Source organism: Sapajus apella, unplaced genomic scaffold (assembly GCF_009761245.1).
Source record: "Sapajus apella isolate SASKATOON/1434 unplaced genomic scaffold, GSC_monkey_1.0 scaffold16, whole genome shotgun sequence".
In the NCBI taxonomy this organism is placed as follows: domain Eukaryota; kingdom Metazoa; phylum Chordata; class Mammalia; order Primates; family Cebidae; genus Sapajus; species Sapajus apella.
In genome coordinates, this window is record NW_022436956.1 from 26,342,041 (window position 1) to 26,367,414 (window position 25,374).

General features: G+C 37.8%; 1 protein-coding gene across 3 annotated transcripts in view; it reads right to left on the minus strand.

The window, feature by feature from the left end:
• The window catches only part of DDX10 (DEAD-box helicase 10), a 276,993-nt gene that overhangs the window by 239,515 nt on the left and 12,104 nt on the right, over positions 1-25,374 (minus strand). For all 3 annotated transcript variants that reach the window (XM_032285659.1, XM_032285658.1, XM_032285660.1), the window contains 5 exons: positions 25,003-25,123; positions 23,878-24,067; positions 18,101-18,227; positions 14,978-15,140; positions 9,862-9,946 (listed from right to left, as the gene is read on the minus strand). In XM_032285659.1, coding sequence (XP_032141550.1) covers positions 9,862-9,946; positions 14,978-15,140; positions 18,101-18,227; positions 23,878-24,067; positions 25,003-25,123 — 686 coding nt within the window. The remainder of the gene's footprint in view (positions 1-9,861; positions 9,947-14,977; positions 15,141-18,100; positions 18,228-23,877; positions 24,068-25,002; positions 25,124-25,374) is intronic.

Genomic DNA, 25,374 nt, shown 5'->3' on the forward strand with positions numbered 1-25,374 from the left:
ACCTAGGAGACCAAAAAGATACTCACTCCATGTTCTCATGTGTTTCAACTGACCCCTAGGAAGGAATAATAAGGCTAGCACACCTCTATCTACCTCGTCTACTCATTCCCAGGGAGCACCTAAGAGGCTGAGTCAGGACGAAAGTCATAAAGAGACCATGTTCAAACCATTTAAAGCCACAGTTAACAGAATATATGTAGAAGGCTACACATAAGACAAATTCCAACAGTGGAATTTTAGAAGAAAAAGACTCCCAATGGAAAATGGAAAACACTCAAAGTCAAATTCCATAAGGCAAGCACCCATTAAAAAGATCACTGGCCATTTTACCTATTTTACATTATACACATCTTTTCCCCAAAACAACACAAAGCACAAGTTATCACCCACACACTAATAACCAAAGTTCCCTAGTAAGCTTTTATTCTAGAATAAAAGCACTTTTTAAAAGAGGGCGTAAGAACATTTTTCTTTAAAAAATACTTGCAAAAATAAAGTCTATTTACCCATGAGCTAGCTCTTAGATTTCAAAAGCAATATTCAAGGCCCAAGGCTGAATGTATAAGAAATAAGTGTTCTTCAAAAGATTTACACTTTAAAACTCTGTATTTCGACAAATTTGTTTTCAAACATACTTACTTCAAATTGATAAACTGTACTTATCATGTACAACATGTCAGAGTATATACACATTGTAGAACAGTTACGTCTAGCTAATTAAAATATGTATTACCTCACAGTTATCATTTTTGCGGTGAGAACATTTAATGTCCACTCTCAGCATTTTTCAAGAATACAATACAATCTTAACTAGCCACCATGATATATTATTTTAAGAGACATTCTAGCCACCTGACAAAAAGCCCTACATCCGTAACAAAATTTCATTTTCACCATCAGTATTAATACTGTATGGAATTTATGCAGCTCTTCCAAATTTATGACGAACTTTTTTTTTTGTATTAATACATTAATTTGCAGATCTTAAAAGCAAGCAACCAGGAGGAAGTGGCAATACAAAATAGTATTCCTGAGAGCCCAAGAGGGTGGTCTAAAATCAGCTGGTTACTAAATATCAGAGACTTTAAACTTCTCATCCACCACTTTTTCAGTTATACCAGGATTCCCTCCAGAAACAATACTCAACAGATTGGTCATGATTGTCTAGCTGATATCAAGAAGCTTATCTCCACAGCCGGCAGCTCACTAGCATTTCTAGTTAAAATCGGAATCCAGACCATTGGCTTGGATGTACATGGTAATTCTTCTACTGAAATAACCTTCAAACAAACTAGAGCCAGAGGCAGGAAAAAAGCGCTGCCATTCTGGCAATAATTTGCCTTCTGCCCACGAGCCAATAATCTTTACTCAAATTAAGATTCTCCAACACATCAACTCCATTTAGTTGGCTCTTTAACTGTCCCTTGAACTTTGCTCATTCATCCTGTCCGCTACCGTCCTGCCATGGACTGTGACACACTGTTCACAACTGCATAGCCACCCACAGTGCTCTTAGCCTCGTTCTCCAGGTTACAAAAAGTTTATTTGGAACAATCCCAGTTTTGTAACTAGAAAAACATATATACATAAGTACATGAAAAAAATTTTAGGATTTTAGGTGATTTTAATTGTTTTGCCAGTATTGTCTAGAATCTGTTTAGTGAGTAGCATTATTTTTGTAATACAAGTTATTAAAAATAAGTTTTAAAAAAACTCTATATACTTTTAAGACCTACATCTTTTGTATCACTCTTACCCCATTTAACATACATCCTAGTACTACCAATATTAGCATATTTCCTTATCTTAATTATTAAATTTGAGGACATGTATACACATGTCATGTGTCGCTAATACATGCACAACAAATATTTGGTGAGTGAACAATAGACACTGTATCAGCAGATAAAACACCAGACTTGGCTGAGCGTGGTGGCTCACACCTGTAATCCCAACACTTTGGGAGGCCGGTGGGCACATCACCTGAGGTTGGGAGTTCGAGACCAGCCTGGCCAACATGGTAAAACCCCGTCTCAACTAAAAGTACAAAAATTAGCCAGGTGTAGGGGCGCACCCTGTAGTTCCAGCTACTCGGGAGGCTGAGACAGAAGAATCACTTGATCCCAGGAGACGGAGGTTGCAGTGAGCCGAGATCACATCACTGCAGTCCAGTCTGGGTGACAGAGCGAGACTCAGTCACCAAATTAGAAAGAAAAAAACCATCAGATTTAGAATCAAAACAACTGGGTTCTAGTCCTGTTGTATGATTAGCTGTATAACTTTAGATAAAATAAATCACTATTTACTATATTTTCTTATTTATACATTATATAACTTACTGATTTATGTCCCTTTAGGATCTAAAATTCCACAGCTTAACGACTGATACACTAGTCACTGCTCACAATACAATAATAATCAAGAAGTGGAGAAAGGGAGACAATTTGGTTACGCTCTGCTATTGCACAGTCCTCTCTTTCCTGCCCTGTATCTCCTTCTGTTCTCCCTATACCTCAGCCTTACCTGTGACAACCATCCCCAAGATTTCATGTCACTGGGGGAGAACAATGCAGTCTGTTACGCAGATGCAGAAACACAGCCATAAGGGATCTGTGTCCAACCGTTCTGTTCCTCCTGAGCAACACGGTACACAGGAGAGCTTATTCCAGGAAAAAAGCTATCTCTGACTTACAGAATATCTAAAGATTCTACACTGGATTTAAAACAGGAAAAAAGAACAGGTTTGGAAATACTTTGGGGAAAAGAAAGTCATCTGCACCTTAAGATCTCAAATAACAAACAGGTATACCATGTCAGGCCCAACAGTGACAAATGAAGTTCACTGTAAGTAATTAGAAAGAAACCAAGCTGGCTAATACATATTGCATGGAAAGCTTCTAGCAAACTGATTAAGAACAAGGATTTATGGGGTTCACAGAGAAAGGGTAGAAATCAGTAAATTCTATCACCTTTGTCCCCAGAAAATTTTTTTTTAAAAAAGCTAAATTTTAACAGATTAAGAATAAAAAGAAACCTTGAATGAAAGTGGTACCTATACTACCTAAAACTATACTCTCAGGAAATAACAGAGTTAGATACGATTAACCCCATTTTACCAGAAAAGAAACTGAAGCTTAGAGAAGTGAAAGGCTTGTCCAAGGGTACACGGTCATTAGGCGACAAAGTCAAATTCAAACCTAGGATTCCTGACTTTTTAAAGGCAGTGATGGAACAACTACAGGAGGTCTATCTCTCATAGTCCAAAGAAAGAAAATGCATGTACTTTTAGTTTGTCTTCCTGACTACAAATGTCAACAGATTTAAAGGCATCTATGTTTCTTCTCCCAGTAACTGGCTCTCATGCATTCCAGAAGGGCTGCATGGGAGCAGCAGCCACAGGAATCCATTAGATGTAAACAGCTGGATCAGGGCACACTGGCAAGAATGAGTTGTAGAGTCAGAAAGACCCAAGCATCAATCCCAGCCGTGGTACTTACTAAACTGAAAAATCTTAGATATATTCTACCTCAAAGTCTCTGAGAAAGAGTTTCCTAATACTAGAACCTCTTTCATGAGTTGTTCTATGCGCTAAATGAGTTTATTCATACAAGTATTTATTGAGTTTGGGGAAGCAAAACACTAAACCACAGTCCATTTGTTCTCTATGTGGTACAGGATGAGCGGTAGGGAAGAGGATGCCCTGTGCTCCCTCCACCCCCAAAAAAGTGATATGGTCAAATCTCCTAGAAAACATATTAATGACAGACCTCCAGGGAAACAAACATGGTATTTGCCAGGTAAGAGTCCTCACCTATGAGAGACTTTTAATAGGATGTACCATGATTGTTCACAATTCATGATTCAAAAGCATGTTTCTCTGGTGGGCTTTGTGACCGAGTATACAAATAGTCCATCTGTGCAAGTGCCCATCTAAGCCACACATTATTTAGTCTGCTATGTTAACCTGGGCCAGAGCAAGCTCTAATTTGACAAGAAAACACCCAGGGAGCTATAATGGAGATCCCACACGTCTTCCTGTTTCACCTATATCTTGGGATTGCTTTTATCCTTGAAATCAGTGATAAAATTTGATGTTGGGTATGGCGGACAGCTTCTAAAACAACTCCCAATAATCTGTACCTCCTGGTATTGACACCTATGTGTTGTCCCCCACAAGGAATAGAGTTGATATGCAACCACTAGGATGTTACAGTTAAGACGGACTGTGACTTCCAGGTCTAGGTCATGAAAGACATTGCTGCTTCATCTTTCTCTCCCTCAGCTCTCATTCGCCCTCTCTGATGAGGTCAGTTACCATGTTGTGGCTGCCCTGTGACGAAGACCACACGAAAAGGAACTGAGAGATGCCTCTGACCAACAATCAAGGAGGAAATGAATCTGGCAACCACTATGTGAATAAATCTGAGAACTGATGCAACCCTAGTTGAACCGTAAAGTACCGTCTGTCACCTTCATTACAGCCTGGTGACAGACTGAGAGCCAGAGGACCCAGGGGAACCACACTGAGTTCCTGACCCACAGAAGCTGCAAGATCATAAATGGTTATTGCTTTAAGCCACCAAGCATGGGTCAATTTGTTATGCAAAATAAATAATTAACATGTTAGGATAATTAACATATTAGGTTTAAGATCTGATTCATGGGTCTGAATCACTATCTCAAATGTCTACTACATGCCAGGTCCTGTTCTACGCACTTAGGGTACATCAATATATTAGACAAACATTGCTGCCTTTATGGAACTTACAATCAAACAAGGTGAAAAACAATTTAAAAATATACTAAGTAAATCGTGTATTTGAAGGTGATAAAGGACTTCAAAAAAACGAATGTAGAGGAGGGTAAAAAGAAGTGGTTGGGGAGGACGAGGAAGCATGTGGATACTTGAGGAAAACGCATTCCAGCAGAAAAGAGAGAGCACCAATATAAAGGCCCTACCAGCAAAAGCATGCCTGGCACATACAAGAAACAGCAGGATCAGTATGGAGCACAGAGAACAAGGGGAGAATACTAGGAAACTGGGGGGAAAGGGATGAATAGTTTAGACCCAGGGAGTCACTGGCTTTCACTCTGAGTGCAATGGTATACCATCAGAGGAGTGACATAATCTGACTTATGTTTTAGAAGGAATACTCTGCCTGCTGTATTGACTAGACAGGAGAACAAAGTAAGGATACCCCTATTCCCAAGGGGTGCCTGGGAAACAGACTCCTAAGATCTATCAGCCCTCCTTATCTACCCCTACAGCCGTATTGGCTATACTCTACCCCAGCTCCTCACTGCTTCAAGATGCAAAATAAATTTGCTGTGACCTTTTATGCAACCTTTAAATCTCGGACACCAACAAAGACAGAAGGCCATGTAAAGAAGAAGCATCAGCCACTCTCTAGGAGAAGCAGACTGTAGACCTTCACAAATGTAAGCTAAAGGAATGAAAGAAATCATTTTCACTAGCAAAGATTGCTCCTATCTTGTATCTAAGGTACATATGGTAAGCCTTGCAAAGTTAATGCTCACGAAAATTGTCTTTTTACTTTTATCATTTCAATTCACAAACCAATTAAAGACACTATTTAAAAATGCTCATTAGCTATTCCATCAAGTACCAGTAGTCTCCCACAAACAACCATGGACTCTTCACAAGTTATTACAGATTTTAACTAGTGGCCATCTTCCTTTTTGCTGCTGAGATCTAAACGGCTGCCAACGAGTACGCAATGCTAAGGTTTGGCCTCTGCTGCCCCCTAGTGGAATCAGAATCTGCTCCCACATTACACAGTTTCGGAGAGTCAAAAAATGTAGCCAGGCAAATAAGGCTAAATTAGAATATTGCTGAAAATTATTTTACCTTCCACTATTCTGGGAGAAAAACCTGTATATAAATGTCCATATTCTATCCACAACCCTCCCAGCCCTCCCCAAATAAAGAGTTTTTTAAATTGAGAATATTTGATACCTATTTTCCATTCCCAAATATTTTCTATTTTCAACTGGACATTTTTATAAAAACTGAAGAGCTTGGTTTTGTATCAAAAAAAAAACTATAAGCCCTAAAGAGAGCTGCTTTTTAAAGTGGTAGAATGTATCACAGGATACAGCATTATAAAACTATATTCATATAGCTGGCCTCACTCATCTCTAAAGGAGATCATTTTGTTAAAAGGGGTATGATGGTTAAGGAAAATATAAGAAAATTTCTCAATGGCTATAGATCAAAAGAAATTTAAAAAGGTAAAATTAATACAGGATTAGGTATTTCAAGGCAAAAGTACCCAAATCACTTTTTTAGCTAAAATACAAAAAGAAAAAGAAAACTTAGTGATTTTGCTAATGAATTTGTTTTTCTATATTCATATATTATAGTTCAATTCCAAAAGCAAACACTATCTGGCAACTTGGTTTTAATTACAGTCGAATACAGGATTTTAATTAGATTCAAATTTTAATTTAGCCTTTATTCAATTCAATTATTCAGTCTCATGGCCCACAAAACTTTCTAATTATCTCTAACCCCATCATCAGCAACTTTTAAACTGCCAGAAAAAAAAAAGCATTATATATGCTAAACCTTTCTACTAACGATACATCTAAAAAAGTCATGTCAAAATGTTTGTAATTGGTTACAAAAGGTCAAACCGGCTTGTGCTTTAAAAGTTAATGACCACATTAAAAATTACATTAAAACATGTGTCTGAAGAGAGAGATTAGTATTCTCTCTCTTCAGACACAATAATGTGATGTTGTTCTAACTCCTATTCATCTCCACAGTCATTAAGACCCAGTTTAATGTTCACCACAGCATGTTCAACTACATAAAATTTTCAACAACTTCTCCAGGAACTAAGAACCTTGAAATACTTCCCCTTCTAGAATCCTTTCCTGATTTATATAGAGATGTCCAATAATCTTCATATAGAAAGAATAATTTTACTGCTAAATGTATTCTGTTTAGGAATCAGTCTGCCCTGTCCCCATCAATACCACTGGCACATCTAAAAAGTATTGTAATACATATCAAAATAATCACATTAAAAAATACATTAAAGATATTGAAAAGGAAAAGAAAAAATAAAAAGTGCCTACACCCCTGGCTCAATATGCTTGTGAGATACCATAACCAACCTTGCCTATCCAGAGGCCCACAGGACCACAGAATGCAGATGTATGCACAGGTATATGTACAAATTTACACAACTACACATTTATTGAGAATGACACAGTGGAGAAGGTCATTCCACCAACCACCAATGACTTCCCAAAATATCTCACTATGAACGACAACCAAAACATGCACTCGCTGGGCGCAGCGGCTCACGCCTGTAATCCAAGCACTTTGGGAGGCTGAGGCAGGCAGATCACTTGAGGTCAAGAATCCAAGACCAACCTGGCCAACATGGTGAAACCCTATCTCTACTAAAAATACAAAACGTAGCCAGGTGAGGTAGCACATGCCTATAGTCCCAGCTACTCGGGAGGGTGAGGCAGGAGAATCACTTGAACCCAGGAGGCACAGGTTGCAGTGAGCCAAGATTGTGCCACTGCACTCCAGCCTGGGTGACAGAGCAAGACTCCATGTCAAACACAAACAAACAAACCATGTACTTGACACATTAAAGGCCAGTGAGGCACCATCTATTCCTTCATAAAATGGAGAAGAGAACAGGCAACTATTCTACCCGTGTCCCATTTTACTTAGCTCTAAGAAGAAAAAAAATTCTAGAAACAAGTTTGTCTGAATGTACAATGACATCATATACAAAACCCAATCCTAACTGTATTGCTTGTTTAAAACTACACCATCGACTGCAATTAAAAGACTTATTTTTGAACCCACTAATATATAAATCCTATTTTTAAATAGTCTTTCACTATTACACTGTTCTCTCCCTGCTATCATACTGGTCAAACGAAGCACATTTAATTTGAGTGCATTTTTATTATGAACCATGTTTAAAGATGGCCCACAGGGAAAAAACAAATAAATCAAAAAAAAAAAAAAAAAAACACTTAAACATTCAAACATCTTCTGAAAATTAGAAAATAGAATTTTAAAAAGCTCTATTTCTTGCTAGGTTATAAAAGGACATAAAAACCTTCAACTGAAACAAAAAGTGACCATATTTTAAAAATTATGTTTTTTTTCAAAGCTACCCAAAAAATATAAATGCATAGCAATCTAAAAGAACTAAACTCCAACGGAACTTCCTAGGTAAGCAAGGGATATAGTACACTTTCATACTTTGGGCCACTTGCTCAAGTGGACACAGGACAGGTGGTAAAGCAAGCCTGCCAGACAAGACAGTCTGTGCTCAGACCTAAAGATCCTGCCATCCCTGGGAAAGTTTTGAAGAAGAGTTTGTGGCTTGAAATTGGAAGCAACTGTTGGTCCAGTTAGACCAATACTGGAATTCATATGATAAATACCCAATCATCCAGTCTTGATGAGAAAGAAAATAGAACAAAAATGTAAAACTAAAGAAATAATCCATCTATGGCTGACCATAATTAATCATATCGTAAAGATCACAACAAGGTAATTTCCAGTTCTTAACCATTACAAGTATCAGCAGACAAACATATATTGAAACTTTATGCATCTCTCTATTTTCTTAAGATCTATTTCCAGATGTGGAATTACTAAGACAAAAAGAAGAACTGTAAGGTGGTTAATAAGTATTACCATATGTTATCCAGAAGAATGTTAATCATTTACAATTCTACCGTGAACGTGTATCTCCCGGCTTCACCACTATGGCTTATAGCAATGACATTTGTGCAATCCTTTTTGATTCATTCAGATGCCTTTCTATGCCATTTAATTCCAAATGACTGACTTTACTAAGTTCTTTTCTAGGCAGTTCCTCATACCTCTTGAGCAAACATAGGATGCTTTTGGGGGAAAGTGGGGCATATAGGAAGAAGGAGAGATAGGGAGTGGTCTTCAGCAATGCCTCTCTTTCCTGAGCTAGGAAGAAAGGAAAAAGAGAAATCTATGATTCCAAACCACTTAGCCTCTTAATAGAGCCTCCACTCTAGAAGGTAAAAGCACAAGATCCAGACTAGATGAGCCAGACTGTCTGGGTTCAAATCCTGGCTCTGTGGACCTTTGAACAAATTGTTTAACTGCTCAAAGATTCAGTTTCCTCATCTGAAAATAGGTATTTAATAATACAGTAAGTAGTCTCCCTTCATCTGTGGTTTCTCTTTCCGTGGTTTCAGTTACCCCCAGGCAACCAGGGCCCAAAAATATAGAAAATTCCAGAAATAAACAATTTATAAGTTTTAAATTGCTCACACTTCTGAGTAGCCTGATAAAATGGCACACCATCCCACTGTCTCCTGCCCAGGATGGGAGTCATCCCTTTGTCCAGCATATCAACGCTCGAGACCCCATCCACTTGTTAGTTACTTGGCTGTCTCAGTTATTAGGTTGAAAAAACATAGCATATATTGGTTTTGGTACTGAGATTTCGGGCATCCACTGGGACCTTGGAACATAACCCCTGAGGATAAGTGAGGACTATTACAATCCTACACCTAACTGACAGGTCATTAGGATCCAATGAGATGACTTTCAGTGAGCAGTTCTGGTGAAAAGTAAAGTAAGGAAAAAGTTAAAACAAACTAAAATAAGATTTTTATGGATTTTTTGCAGCACCAATCAAATCTTAGCCATAATGATTTACAACAGCTGTCAAGTTGCTATCAACTCTCACCACAAAATGCCAAACTAGCACTCACTTACCTGAATTCCTTTCTTCTTTGTTTATCTGCAGCTCGGAAAGCATGCTTTGTCATTTAGATAGCAGCAAAAGAAAATAAGTGAGTCAGTATACCTACCTGGCAGTTCTACCTGCTCTGTGAATATATGTATTGGCATCCTCGGGACAATCAAACTGAAGAACCCAATTCACGGCTGGGAAATCTATAGAGAAGGGATGTGAAGTTAAGAAACTGGTTGCAAGATCTGCCCTGCTGCACTATTTTTATTTTACAATATTGCTTGCCGGTACTTTTCGCCACATCAAACTGATAGATATCATCTATGAACTCTATTAAAAATAAAATCAACTGCATGGACCAAAAGATAAACATTTCTCTTGAAAAAAATGAACTAAAATAACTGTTTGAATATGAAGATTACTTCATATTTGACACAGAAGAGACAGATTGCTTTGTGTCAAAGAGTGAAATACCCTAGTATTTAATAACCTGAAAGCACCGCTTCTCATGGAGTCCTAGTGAACTACAGAACTGGTTTCTAAATTTAAGTGAAGCTTCTTTCCTTTTCCTACTATCCCCAGCTCCATTCAAATTAATGCTTTCTTCCTAGGTCCTTCCTCCTATTTCCTATCAACAACTAATCCACATGTATTTTCTGGCTACAGCAGTTTTCATTTATTTCTAGAAAATCCTGGTCGCAACTTCTTAAGAGAACTACCATCAGCCATTTATAGATTTTGCTTCAAGGATTTCAGATCAACGCCTATCAGAGAAAAGGGCTGAGCACCAATAGAAAAGATATTGGAAGATAATGATACTTAAGAGCATCAAAACTGTCACTAAGTCACATAGTCTGTTCAAAAAGGTAAATGTTAGTATGAGGAGGAAGAACCAAAAGAAACAGAACAGAGATATTCTCTCAGGTAGCTGAGAAAGCAAGGGCATATTACAGGGCTGTAAAGAGGAAGACGGGTTGAAATCAACATGTAGAACCTCAGGTCCCCTCTCTCATCCCGGACAGTTGTGTCTCCTGAAGGGAACCAAGAGTCTTATCTAGAGAAAGGCTTCAGACCGCAGACACCAGATACAGTGGAATGCAGGGACACCAGAGCCAGAATGAGAACAGGAGTGCTGGGGAAGAAGTCTGCATGCTGCCTGGGAGGTCTGGGTGCTGACTTCCGTACTAGGCTTGCAGAGCCAGTGGCAAGCTTAGGTCTCAAGAGATTGAGACTGTCTTTTCAGGAGAGATTCACTGCTCAAAGAGAAAAGACACTGACATTTTGAATCCACCCCAAAATGATCAACTGTCCAAATCGTCTCACAATGATGGCCTTTAGTCAACAAGCCTCATCCATGCACAAATCACTTCAAATAAATAAGTTTTAGTGCCTCACTGTTAAATATAAAAAGGCATCCAAGCGCAGACAATGGAGAAAAGCCTCAAATATGAAAGTCAGAAAAGAAAAAAACCAATGTGGAGAACAGAATATAAAAACTTAATGTCTTCAAAGAGAGAAAACACTGTGTCTGGCCAGGCGCGGTAGCTCACATCTGTAATCCCAGCACTTCAGGAGGCTGAGGTGGGTGCACTGCTTGAGGTCAGGAGGTCGAGACCAGCCTGGCCAACATGGCAAAACTCCGTCTCTACTAATAATACAAAAACTAGCTGGGCGTGGTGGTGGGCACCTATAATCCCAGCTACTCAGAGGCTGAGACATGAGAATTGCTTGAACCTGGGAAGCAGAGGTTGTAGTGAGCTAAGATCACATCACTGTACTCCAGCCTGGGCAAGAGTGAAACTGTGTCTCAAAAAAACAGTAAATCCCAAGAATATTCAGAAAAAAGTAAGGTTACAAAAAAGGAATCAGAAACGCGGACACCTTCTCAACAGAATACCGGCTACTGGAAGACAATGGAAAACATCTGCGAGATTCTGAGAGAAAATTATTTCAACCTAGAATTCTATTCCCAATCCTAGACCGTTATCAAATCTACAAGAACTCAAAAATTTACCTCCCATATACCCTTTCTTAGAAGCTATTAGAGAATGAGCTTTAAGTTTAAAAAATAAAATTAAAAAATAGTAGCAGTAGTAAGCCAAGCAAGTAGAAGACATATCCGGAAAGAAAAGTCCCAGGAGAAGTACGCGTCAGGCACACGGGAGCAACTAGGCCAGGTTACAGCTAGAGGCAAAAGGCTGCAAGAGGGAGGTCCCAACAAGAAAAGAAAGAGACCTGTGAATTGCTAGAGAACGAGGCACATGACACCTGCTAGAATACTGGAGAATTCAGAACTGGAAGCATAAAACTAAGCAAATTTTATAACAATTAACTCAACTATTTACCTCAAAAAAAACACAAAAGTAAGTGCAAGACAGCTAACAGTCTTAGCATGCTACCTCCCTTAGCAACAATGACTTATAACCAAAACAACGTAAATACGAAATGTTTATTTAACAATAAGTCACAATATGACCATACGGGAAAGATGGGGGTGGCAGAAGAGACGAGATTGTTAGGTTACAAAAAGAAGTCTACAATTTCTAAACTTGACAGATTAAAAAAACAGCAATATAAACTAATGAGTAACATGGAGCAAAACACCAGAAAAAGAAATAAGGGTTTTAAGCAGTTGCTTAAACTGTGAAGATGAGTACAGCAGGGCCTGCTATTAATTTTTATTCCACATGCATGTATCATTTATTCAGAAATAAAATTGAAAAATAAGACCAGGCACAGTAGCTCACTAATCCCAACACCTTGGGAGGCCAAGGCAGGAGGATTGCTTGAGCTCAGGAGTTCAAGATCAGCCTGGGCAACAAAATAAAATAATAAAAGTCACTGCTGTATCCTAAAGAAGTTCTTAGACATTTACACAAGAGAGAGCTTCAGGATATTTCTCGAACATTTCCATAACAGAAAAACTGAAAACTTCTGTCCACTACTGCAGGAATAAATGTGTAACTACATAAATTTATACTATGGGAAACCACATAATATGTTAGATCTTTATACATCAACATGGAAAGACTACAAAAGCAAAGGAAAGCATTATACAGAGACTAGTATGTATGACGATATTTTTACAGGAACTTTTTAAACACCCAAGATGATACTATACATTGCTTATAAATACATCCACATAGAATACTTTTTAAAAATAAACTATGACAAAGTCTCTTGACATTTTTTGTGCCTTAGAAAAAGCCTATGAATTCCTTCTCAGGATATTTTAAGTACATAAAACATTTAGGAGTACAAGAAAAAACAATGAAATATAGAACAACATTTTTATTAGATTTGATATAATAATATGTATGCCTATTTACTAGCACATTAAATAACATGACCTAGTTGTGGGTCTAATAACCACTATAACATCAAAATAGTACTGAGTGTAAATGATATTCTAAGATATCTGTAAAAACTAATATAAAATTATTTCAATTTGTGGCAAAGACACAGGTACTACAAAAACTACTATAATTTCTTGCTTAAATTCATAATGCTAAATTTCAGTTAAAAATCTAGTGAAAGTATTTTTTCCCCATCCACGTTCAGAGACCTTCTGAATTCTATCGCAGAGTTTTTGGATTAGAGGTTAAAAAAAAAAACCTTCAACTGAAAGGGTACACATCAAATAGTTGACAGTAACTACATCTGCAAAGAGGAAGGGGCAGTAAAATGGAATGAGGAAGAGTTACAAAAAGCACTACATCAATTAATACATCTTTAACAAAATCCAAGGAAAATGACAAAATATTAACATCCATTCATTGTGAATAGGTAGTATATATGTGTAATGTTTTTAAAACTGTAAGATAATTTTAAAAAAGAAATCTGTCCTTAAAAGGCATATACTTAAGCTGGGTGTGGTGGCTCACACCTCTAATCCCAGCACTTTGGGAGGCTGAGGCGAGTGGATCATTTGAGGTCAGGAGTTCAAGACCAGCCTGGCCAATACAGTGAAACTCAGTCTCCACTAAAAATATAAAAATTAGCCAGGTGTGGGGGTGGGCACATGGATTCCTAGCTACTAGAGAGGCTGAGGCACAAAAATCACTTGAACCCAGGAGGCAGAGGTTTCAGTGAGCCAAGATCGCACCACTGAACTCCGGCCTGGGCAACAGAGTGAGATTTCATCTCAACAACAATCAAAAAAAAGGAGTATACTTAAGTTCAAAATTGGTTTTTTGAGACCTACACTATCTCAGGTTCAAAAATCAGAGGGTAACAGCAAGAGAGCCCAGGCACGGTGGCCCACACCTGTAATCCCAGTAGTTTGGGAGACCAAGGGGAAAGTATCACTTGAGATCAGGAGTTCGAGACCAGTCTGGGTAACACAGTGAGACTCCATGTCTACAAAACATTTAAAAACTAGCCAGGCATGGAGGTACATGCCTGTAGTCCCAGCTGCTGGGGAAGCTAAGGTGGGAGTATCACTTGAGCCTGGTAGATCAAGGCTGTAGTGAGCTATGACCGTGCTAACAAACTCCAGCCTAAACTAATAAATATGACACCTGAGACATGCTTCAGACATGCAAGAGGGACAGGGGAATTCTGAAAAAGATAATTGTTAAAGCTGGGTATATGAGAGTAGATTAAACATATTCAGCTTTTGTATATGCTTCAAATTTGTTATAATTAACAATACAATAAAATTAAGTGATTGAAGGATTCAAATTATCACCCATTCATTCTCACCCTTTGTTGCTATGTCTAGTTTTCCTCTCTAATTACTTCCATCCCCATCCCACTCCGACAAAGCCAGGAGTTGTATAATCAACAAAGCAGCTTTTTGAAAATAAATTTGAATACATTAAATGTAGTGATTTCTCAGATAAAAATTAGAATGGTGAAAACATGGACTTCATTGATTTTTCCTGTTAAATGAGTTCAGTATCTATAAACAAGTTTCCAACTTCAAAGAAACAGGAGTTGTTTTCATATCTTTAAACTTTTAATTCTCCTTTGATTTTGTAGGTTCCTCAGGATTCTATGGTGTGATTATCATGAAAGAGTAAAAGCACAAAAAATGCAAATACTATAGAAACTTTCACTGAAACATCCTTAATGTTAATCACCTGCTACCAAATTATTACTACTTATTTTTCTCTTACAAAATAAGAAAAGAAACCCAAGTATTTGAGTCTATCAGATTTCCCAAAGTACATTTTATAAGCAAATTACATTTCTCACAATCACAGAAATTTCATGGTAGGAAGTTTTCTTACCCAGCCCCCTGGCTGCAATATCAGTAGCAAAGAGCACTGCAGCTCTCTTACGGACAAACTCATTATAGACTTCCATTCTTCTCATCTGCTGCTGTCGACCATGGAGGGCAAGGATAGAAATACCAGGACGTAGCCGGCAAAACACTCGGTACAGATATTGGACCTGGGGCATTAACAGAAAAAGAAGGTTGTTTATGGCAGATGGTAGCAAAAAAGCTTAGAAGATGAACAGCAAAAATGTATTAAGCAGCATGAATTTTACCAATTAGAAAAATGTTTAAATATAGAGCAGAGAAAGAGAAATGTAGTCTAAAGTTGTGGTCTTCAAGGGTTTTTGTTCACATATTTCCTTTGATTTTTAAAAAATGTTCTTCTTGTATTTTTATGTTGATATCTGAAATCCTTCAAAATTTCAACAGTAGAAAAGAATATCATTTCTGGTAAATACTGATGTTTTAAAATAAACACTCATCTCTTATGAACGTATCCCACAGATTCTAAACAGCACGGCAATGTGCTACCCAATTCCAACCATGTAAAAAATGTGAAGAAACTCTTCTTTAATCATAAGAAATTTAATTCCCTTCCCTAGTTTAATTCACATTTCTATTTCCTAATGTCACAAAATTGCATTTTAAGTTGAAGCTTGAAAGCCTTTTATCAATCATGTTATTATAACTCATTTTCTACAAAAGAAAAAACTTAACTTCCTGTGGCCATAGGCCGACTGAACTTTCGTCTCAGGCTCAGCAATTGTTACAATAATCAGTGGTACTGAACTGATCAAACCTAGAAATATGTTGGCATTTGACTTAAAAAACTGTTAGACATAAATAAAAACACTGTAAATATATCTCAATGTGTGGGAGTATATGAAGCTAATTGTTTTGGTTCTCTTTATGTACCCATAAATGGATACTATCGATTGCTAGACTGAAAAGAGTTCAGCATTTTCTCTAACATGGGTGTTAAGAAAATCTGTTTACAGAAACAAAACAAACTCAAAGATAGTTTAATTCTAAGTGCCTATAAAACAGGCCAAAACTCATAACAGATTATTCCAAATAATTTTTGGTGATCTATTAGGTCAATCAAAAAGAGACCCCGTAAAAGTCTCTCTTCAATTTTGCTGAAAGTGAAGAATGGGAAACCAAGTGAATTGCAAAATGACTTGCTACCCAATCACTAGTCATTCACTTTCTCAAATGCAATCTGCTACCGCCAGAGAAGTTCCGATTCTGGGGCAATATATCAGGCAAGATTAGAGATAGTGAGACTTAGGCCTTTCTTTTGTAAAGATGTAAAAACAGCTTCTACAAGAAAACATCAAATGGCAGATGACGCTGGTACAGCGGGCGGGTCCACAGGACCAGGAATGGGAAACCACAGAGGCTTCAGCAGAGGCAGCAGCAGCAGCACCCGCAACCAAGGCCACTGAGGTAAGGCCAAGGAGTGGACACCAGTCACAAAGCTGGGCTGTCTGGTCAAGGACATGAAGACCAAGTCCCTGGAGGAGATCTATCTCTTCTCCGGCCCATCAAGGAATCTGAGAAGTCACTGACATCTTCCTGGGGGCATCTCTCAAGAATGAGGTTTCTAAAATTACATGGTGCAAAAGCAGCCCACACTGGCCAATGCACCAGGTTCAAGGCGTGTTGCCATTGGGGACTACAGAAGCCACATTGATCTGGGTATCAGGTGCTCCAAGGAGGTAGCCACTGCAATTTGAGGGAACACCATTTTGGCTAAGCTCTCTATTGTCCTTGTGCAGAGAGGCTGCTGGGGGAACAAGATCAGAAAGCCCACCAGCTCTTGCAAGGTGACAGGCCTCTGCAGCTCTGTGCTGATGAGCCTTGTCCTCGCCTCAGGAGGCACTGACATCATCGTGGACCCATGCCCAAGAAGCTGCTGCTGATGGTAGGTATTGACAATTGCTATATCTCAACCAGACGCTGCACTGCCACCCTGGGCAACTCTGCCAAGGCCACCTTTGATGCCATCTCCAAGACCTATAGTTACCCGACCCTGCCCCCAATCTCTAGAAAGAGACCAAATTCACCAAGTCTCTCTGGAATTCACTGGCCATCTCGTTAAGACCCATACCAGAGGCCGGGCACAGTGACTAACACCTGTAATACCAGCACTTTGGGAGGCCAAGGCAGGCAGATCACTTGAGGTCAGGAGTTCAAGACCAGCCTGGCCAACATGTTGAAACCTCATCTCTACTAAAAATACAAAAATTAACTGGGCATGGTGGTGAACGCCTATAATCCCAGTTACTCCGGAGGTTGAGGCAGGAGAATTGCTTGAACCTGGGAGGCACAGGTTGCAGGGAGCCAAGATCATGACACTGCACTCTAACCTGGGAGACAGAGCGAGACTCTGCCTCAAGAAGAAAACAAAAAAGACCCACACCAGAGTCTCTATGCAGCTGATCCAGACTCCAGCTGTGGCTACAACACAGGGTTTCTATATAAGAAAAGTAAAGTGAAATAAGCCTGTTTAAAAGAAAAAAAGGGGGGGGGGCTGCCATGAAAGAGGCAATGGGGCTAGTGTTCAAGAAGAGTTTATTAACTAAGATATAAACAAAACATTTCAGAAGGTTAGAGAAAGGAGCAACTGATTTTTTAAAAAGGGAGTGCCAAAAAGGGACTTTCAGGTATAACATTACAGCTTAGCCTAAAAAAAAACAAGTATTTCCCCAGATTTAGGTGAAGGGATGCAGGGAAGGCATTCCAGACGGATCAGCATAAACAAAGATATAAGGCATGGAAATAAATGGCATACTCATTCCCGTATTCTTGGAGGGCAAGGGAGGTATCAGATTGTAAAGACCTCTGCTTAGCTTGGCTAACAATTATTCATTCTACCAATATTTACTGAAGGCTACTACATTTTCAATATTGCTAGCACTGAACATTATACCTAAGAAAAGACACAGTTTCCGCCCTTGTGGAGTATAAAGTCTCAACCACCAATTCCTTTACAACAAGGACACTAAAGATCCCTCACCACACCTAGCACTGTACTCCTTGTACAAGATAATAATTCGTCTAATTGGAATTTGCCATTTCAAAAGGGACATTCAACATAAGTTCAGAAAGAAAAATAAACAGCCAATACCTCTTTGCAACTGGAAAAAAATACAATGCTCTTCTTCTTCAGATGGCTTCTCAAAAAGGAATACAGCACACTTATTTTTTGCTGCAGCTCACAAACTATGTAGTTCTGTTCCAAAGTGGCAGGGGTGCTTGTGGAAATAAGGAGAAGAAAAACATTAAAGTATGTCATGTTAGTAACTGAAATCCAGACCAAAAAAGGAAACAAGTTTTAATAGTGGCACATCTTTCAAGCAAATTTCCTACACACATACACTAAAAAAAGAGTGTGTCTCTATTGTCCCTTAGGAAATAAATTCAACACTTTACTTTAAAACACATTCAAAACCCCTTGCAAATCAGTGTCCAAAAAAAGCATGACATGAACAATGATCACCTCTAAAAATGCAGGGTCAAGGACTAACTAAGAAGAGGCATAAGAGAGCTTGCTGGGCTGATTAGTATTCTACATCTTATTAGAGCTTTAGATTACAGACATATACACATTCATCAAAGTCAACAGTGTACTTAAAATTTGCATATTTCATTGTACATAAATTTTATGCCAAAAGAAAATCTGTACAAATATTAAACTCTCATAGTAATATGTGTGCCAAAGTATTTAGAGAGAATACAAATATCTGCAATTTACCCTGAAATCTATCAAAAATAAAATGGTTTAATACATAGCGTTAGAATGGTTGGATAAATGCAAGTAAATGGATACTACCATTAGGTAGCATCTAGGTGTTTGGTATAAGGTATTTATTGTAAAAGTCTTTCAATTTATTGTATATTTGAAATTTCATTATAAAATGTTGGAAAAAATATACATGCATTTACTGTTTGAACTAGTAAACCTACTTTTAGAATTCTATTCCAACACTACTCTGGTTTTAAACAGACACACACACACACAGACACACACACACACACACACACAAATAAGGCATTATTTATAAAGCAAAAAATGATGAAAATCAACCCAAATATCCATCAGTTGGGACTTGCAATATGAACAATTACACATCCACATAAATTAATTATAATGCAACTATAAAAAAGGAATGAAGAATCTATCCATATATTGCTGTGGAGTATGTCTAGGATACATTGTTAAGGAAAGGGGCAAGTGGTAGAATAGAGGGATTTTATAAGAACCGGAAATATTTAAGATAAATTTAGACCACCAGAAAGCAAGAAGTCCACCAAAGATTACTAAAATGTATCTAAAGAATCCAGATAATAACTTGAAGCACCTACTAGCCAAGTTTGGGATGACACAAGATGAATATTAAATACAAAAATTTCTATTGATTTGAGGACATAAAAAGATGTTTAAATCTATGGGTTAAATATCATTAATTCATCATTAATTATTATTAAATCTGAGCTCATTTTAAGTACACACAACCCCTGTCCCCCACAAAAAGCAAACACTGCTAACCTTCAGAAAATACTAGGGAGTCAACTCATTGGTGTTAAAGCAGATACAGAGAGTAAAGCATACATTCTGGAAGCTGAGGTAGGAGGATCATTTGAGCCCAAGAGATCAAGGCTACAGTGAGCTATAATTACCCAACTGCACTCCAGCCTGGGCGACAGAGCAAGACCCTGTGTCAAAAAAATAAATATTTCCTGTAAGAATTGTACCTCAAATAATCACACAGTTCACATGAAAGCTGTCTGATATAAAAGTATGTAAACTAATGAAGAAATAATAGAATTAAAATTTCACAATTTTGCAAATCCTCGTTAAATAATGGAGCTAGGCAATAATTTCCACCAGCTGCTAAAATTACAAAGTTAAGAAGCTGCTTGTATTAGACTAACCCTTCGGCCTTGAATAGCAACTATAAAAGCAGGAATAAATGCAAAACAAAACAAAAAGACTGACAGCATCCGAGAGCCACCAAGGCAGGTAGGACTTGAGGTGCTAAAGGAGAAAATGGAAATGCCCTGAGCCAAGTCCTCTGTTAACCACACTTTTTTCCCCAAAAGCATTCGCTGATTTCAAGACAGGAGAGAAACAAGGTAGCAGCCTTAAGCCTAAACATGTCAGTCCCAGGTCCCAGAGAGAAAGAAAACTGAATCTTAAATTTTTCAATTTGCCCTTGAGGAACATGCCTACCCCTAAACTGAGCACACGCAAGGCAAAACGAAGAAAAACAAGCAAAAAGCAACCAAATGGGAAGCTAAATAATTACGCAGAGATTCTGGCAGGGTCACAAAGCCATGGGGTTCAGAGCTTGCCAAGACAGAGGGGTCCTGGTAGATACCTCAGTCTTTTGGCTGAGACCCTGAGAAGGGATATGCCTCATCTGTGAAGGTTATACCCCAAGACTCAGGACAAACCAGAAATAGAAGAGCCCCAAAGTCTAATTGCCAGGCTACACCAGATCAAGTCAACCTGACCTTAAGACATCTGCCTGCCAGAAAAAAAGAAAAAATTACCTTCAAAAAAACAAAACAACTGTCAGATGGCTTTAACAGAAATAATGGAGGCTGGAATACAACAGAAAGATGTCTTTGAAGAGTTCAAAGAAAGGAAAAAAAAAACACTGACAAGATAGGCTACAAAAAAAAAAATGAAGATGAAATAAAGAGGTTTACAGAAAGGTCAAAACACTGTTTCACTAACAAGTATGCACTAAAGGGAAATTATCTGAGCAAAAGAAAAATCCTCAGGTAGAAGCATAACAATACAAGAACTGGGTAAGTCTAAACAAACAGTGATAATGGTGACTTATGGGGCTTAAGATACACGTGGAATTAAAATTCTTAACGAGGAAGACACAAAGGCAGGAAAAAGTAAAGGAACCTAAATAATAATTAGGTAAATTAAATGTCAAAAGCAATTATATCAGATTAGAAATACGCTACTCACAAAGACAAATCTAAAAACATAGGGTATAAACAATGTAGTAAGTAAAAGGATGGGAAAGGATTCACCGATCAAACGCTAACTGAAACAAAGTTGCTGTAGGTAGACTAATATCACACCAGACTTGAAGTTGGCCAGGAATGGTGGCTCAAGCCTGTAATCCCAGCACTGGGAGGTCAAGGCAGATGGATCACGTGAGGTTAGTAGTTCTAAACCAGCCTAGTCAACAGGGTGAAACCTCATCTCTATTAAAAAGACAAAAATTAGGTGGGCATGGTGGCAGGCGCCTGTAATCCCAGCTGCTTGGGAGGCTGACGCAGGAAAATTGCTTGAACCCAGGAGGCAGAGACTGCAGTGACCCAAGATCGTGCCACTGCACTCCACCCTAGGTAACAGAGCGAGACTCCATCCCCAAAAGAAAAAAAACTAGACTTAACGGCAACAAAGTATTAGTAAAGATAAAAAGAAACATTTTATAAAATCAAAAACCCTGGGAGTAGAGAAGTGTTTTGCACCCATATAACAAATAAAGAACTAATTCCTCTAAAGGACTTCTCCAAGCCACTAAGAAGGCGGCAAAAAACCAAATCCAAAAAAGAAAGACTGTCCACAGAAAACAAAAAAAGAAACATTTCATAATGATTAATGTTTCAAATTGACAACACAATACTAAATAACATAATAAACATAAGCTCACAATAGATCTCAAATTTGAAATGTTTCATAATCCACCATGGAATTCAACTTGTCACTGAAAAACAGCAAACTGCTATGGCCCAAAGGCATAGTCTCTCAAAAATAAAATCATTAGAAATAACAGTTGTCTATACATAACAACATAATGAAAACAGTTGTCTATACATAACAACATAATGAAAACACTAGTATACTGTTTCTAAGTATGCTCTGACTTACAACTTCGGAAACATTTAATTTTTCTTTAGTTGTTGGGTCCTTTGCAGTTTGAGAGCAGATACTCTCTAACACTTTAAAATATTCTTGATTATAATCTCTCAGGATGGATGAACCACACTGATAAGCTGCTAAAGGTGAAAAGCTAACACTGACAGTAGATGAAATTCCTAACAGCTCTGCTTTTTTGTTTCCCATAAATTTGGACTACTAGAACACTGCAGCCATTATCATATAACCTGAGGGTTTATAAATTATATCATCACATGTCTGCCTTCCAGAATTTTTCCTGAAAATTTTGTCCACCACATTTTTACAAAGTGATAGGACTGGGTTTCAAAAATGATGTGGGAAATGGTATCAAAGTCTTTGTAGTTTTTTTCTAAAACTTTATGATTTACCAAAAATAACCAACTCTTACCTACAGAAATTGTGTATAGGAAATAACAGGTACAAATTAACTTGCATACATTATGAAAGGACTTAGAGACATCTAATGATTGAAAAATGTGTCCAATGAATATTAAAAATAGGCAAGAGGGAAATATCGAAAAAGTCAAAAATCCTAGACAGATAGTCTTTAAATTTTCAAGTTAATTGTCACAAAAAATTTAACAGCTATCTCAACACTTTTAAGAGCTCAACGTCTACTTGACCGTAAGCCAAGGAAAAAAATTATACCTCAAGTATCTCTTACTATTCCATTCCCATGTTCTTGAAAGTCAAAGATACCAGTACTCAGATTCCCCAAGATCACCTAGAAGCAAAGAATCTAGCCTCTCTCCTCTCAGGCTTTTTAAATCTTGGACATCTATTATGCAAGGTCAAGATGGGCCTAAATACTAATATTTTCTCTATTTAAGCAATTTTTCAAATCTATTTATTTTTAGAACATTTCAGAGCAGGAAGAAATAAGTATTTTAAGTATAAATAATACAGTTGAATTTACATTGTTATCTTCAACAAAGAATCCAATTTATATTCACTGGAAAACATTTCTCCTGAAAGCCTGCAGTGATACATACCAAATATATATGCTTCCAATTGTCATATAAAAATACAACTTAAAACATATTCCAGCTGGGCACAGTGGCTTATGCCCAACACTTTGGGAGGCCAAAGTGGGAGGACTGTTTGAACTCAGGAATTTGAAACCAGCCTCGGCAATGTAGTGAGACTTCCAACTTTATGAAAAATTTTAAAATTAGCCAAGCGTGGTGGTATGCCCCTGTTGCCCCAGCTACTCAGGAAGCTGAAACAGGAGGATCATTTGAGCCAAGGAGGTCAAGGCTGCAGTGAGCACAACTGCCCTCCAGCCTGCGCGACAGAGCAAGATCACGTCTCTAAATCAATCAATCAATCTCCAACTACTTGCATACCACAAACACACATACTTTTACTGTAACACACATACTTTATGTTCTAGTTTTTAGTAAGACCAAGACAGATAACAGTTGCTAGAATAATTTTAGACAGAAAGGTATTTTGCTAAATATTAATGCGTTTGATAAAATGTGTTCCATAACACATTAGTACTGTATAATCCTGCTAAAAAGGCTTATTCTGTACCCAAATAATTTTGGTAAATGTAGGAAGCTACATCCACCTCCTAGTGCTTTGAACAATCACAATGTCCACGGAAATATTAAAGATTCTGAGAAACTGAAGCAAAACTGTTTCACTTTCACTCACCATTTGCTATCTGATCCCTTCTCCCTTTGTTTATGGAGAGGCAGTCTTGGTAAAGGGTAAAACACCTGTTAACATCTTATGGAAAAACATTTGTTCCCCACTCAGACCACATTTTGGGAAATGCTACATTCAAGTACTCTGACATTTAAAGATATATCCAGAATTTGAGTAATTTTAACTGGGATATTTACTATGCTTTGCATAACGAATAACACATAAAATGTCTTAATTACTGGAAAACATATTTAAAATATTAAATCCCTAAACTAAAAAAGAAAACAACATTTATCTTGATTGAATCAAAGAGTACCTACCTATATTTTGCTTTTTCGTGAACCCAGACATACTCAGGGTTTTTCAAACTCAAACGTGCAAGGTCCTTTACAGATTTAGTTTGTGTTGCTGAGAAAAGTAAAGTCTGACGTTTCTTGGGGAGATTTTCAATAATAGCATTCATGGTATCAGCAAAGCCCATATCCAAGATTCTATCTGCTTCATCAAGAACTAAAAAAGGAAAATGCAAGTTGAACTATAATATCTAAAACACACATTAGGCTAAATGCAATCCTGGATTGGATCCTAAAACAGAAAAAGACCATTAGCGGAAAAACTGGTAAAGCCTGAATAAAGTCTGGAATTTATATGATCTAGCAATGTTAACCTTAGTTTTGATAAAGGTACCAGGTCATGTAAGACATTAACATTAGGAGAAACCAGGTGAAGGATATGCAGGAACTCTCCACTGCAACTTTCCTATAAATCAAAAACACTCCAAGTTGATCTAAAAATACACATTAGGTAGTATTACCAAGCAAAAAGAAAAAGTTCATTAAAAAAAAATACCAATTTGACTTTTCACATTATTAGAAAGCAGGTGTTAAAAATTGTGGCACGGGGGCCAGGCGCAGTGGCTCAGGCCTATAATCCCAGCACTCTGGGAGGCCAGGGTGCGCGGATCACCTAAGGTTAGGAGTTCCAGAACAGTCTGACCAACATGGAAAAGCCCTTCTCTACTAATAATACAAAAATTAGCTGGATGTCGTGGTGCATGCCTGTAATCCCAGCTACTTGGGAGGCTGAGGCAGGAGAATCGCTTGAAATCAGGAGGTGGAGGTTGCAGTGAGCCAAGATCATGCCACTGCACTCCAGCCTGGGCAACAAGAGTGAAATTCTATCTCAATCAACAAAAAAATAATCTTGGCATAATACTACTAATGTGCCTAATTTCATATGTAAATGTATATATCTTCTGATTTTTTTTTAAGTCTACTTTTACTTTCTGGGTTTAGACCCCAAATGCCAAAAAGTTTCAGTAATTTTTAAGTTTGTTTTGAATCGTAACATTTATCCAACAAAAAATTTCCATCAGTAAAATTTGCGAGGCTTCTCTCCTAAGTCTGAGCTTTTTTTCTTTTTTATTAGAAACTTATTTGACTCACCTAACATTTGGAGATCAGTAGCATGAAAAGATACCGTTTCATCCATGTGTTGAAGAAGCCGACCTGGTGTGCACACAAGTATATTTATGTTGTTGATCCTCTCAGCTTCGTGTTTCAGATCCTGCAAACAGTTATTCTGATTACACAGACACATCACTCTCAGCAGCCTGTGTATCAAAACTATAAAAGCCATCTGCATGTGGCATTTCATCACAGCAGTTTAGATACTCTGGGAAATAAACACAACTTTTCCCTTGTATTTCTGCAGCATATCCACATTTCTGGGCTAAATAAAACTCTTTAAGGGAAGACATAATGGGCTCAGAGTTCTTCTAAATTCTTATTCATAGACTTTGAAGCCAAGAAAAAAAA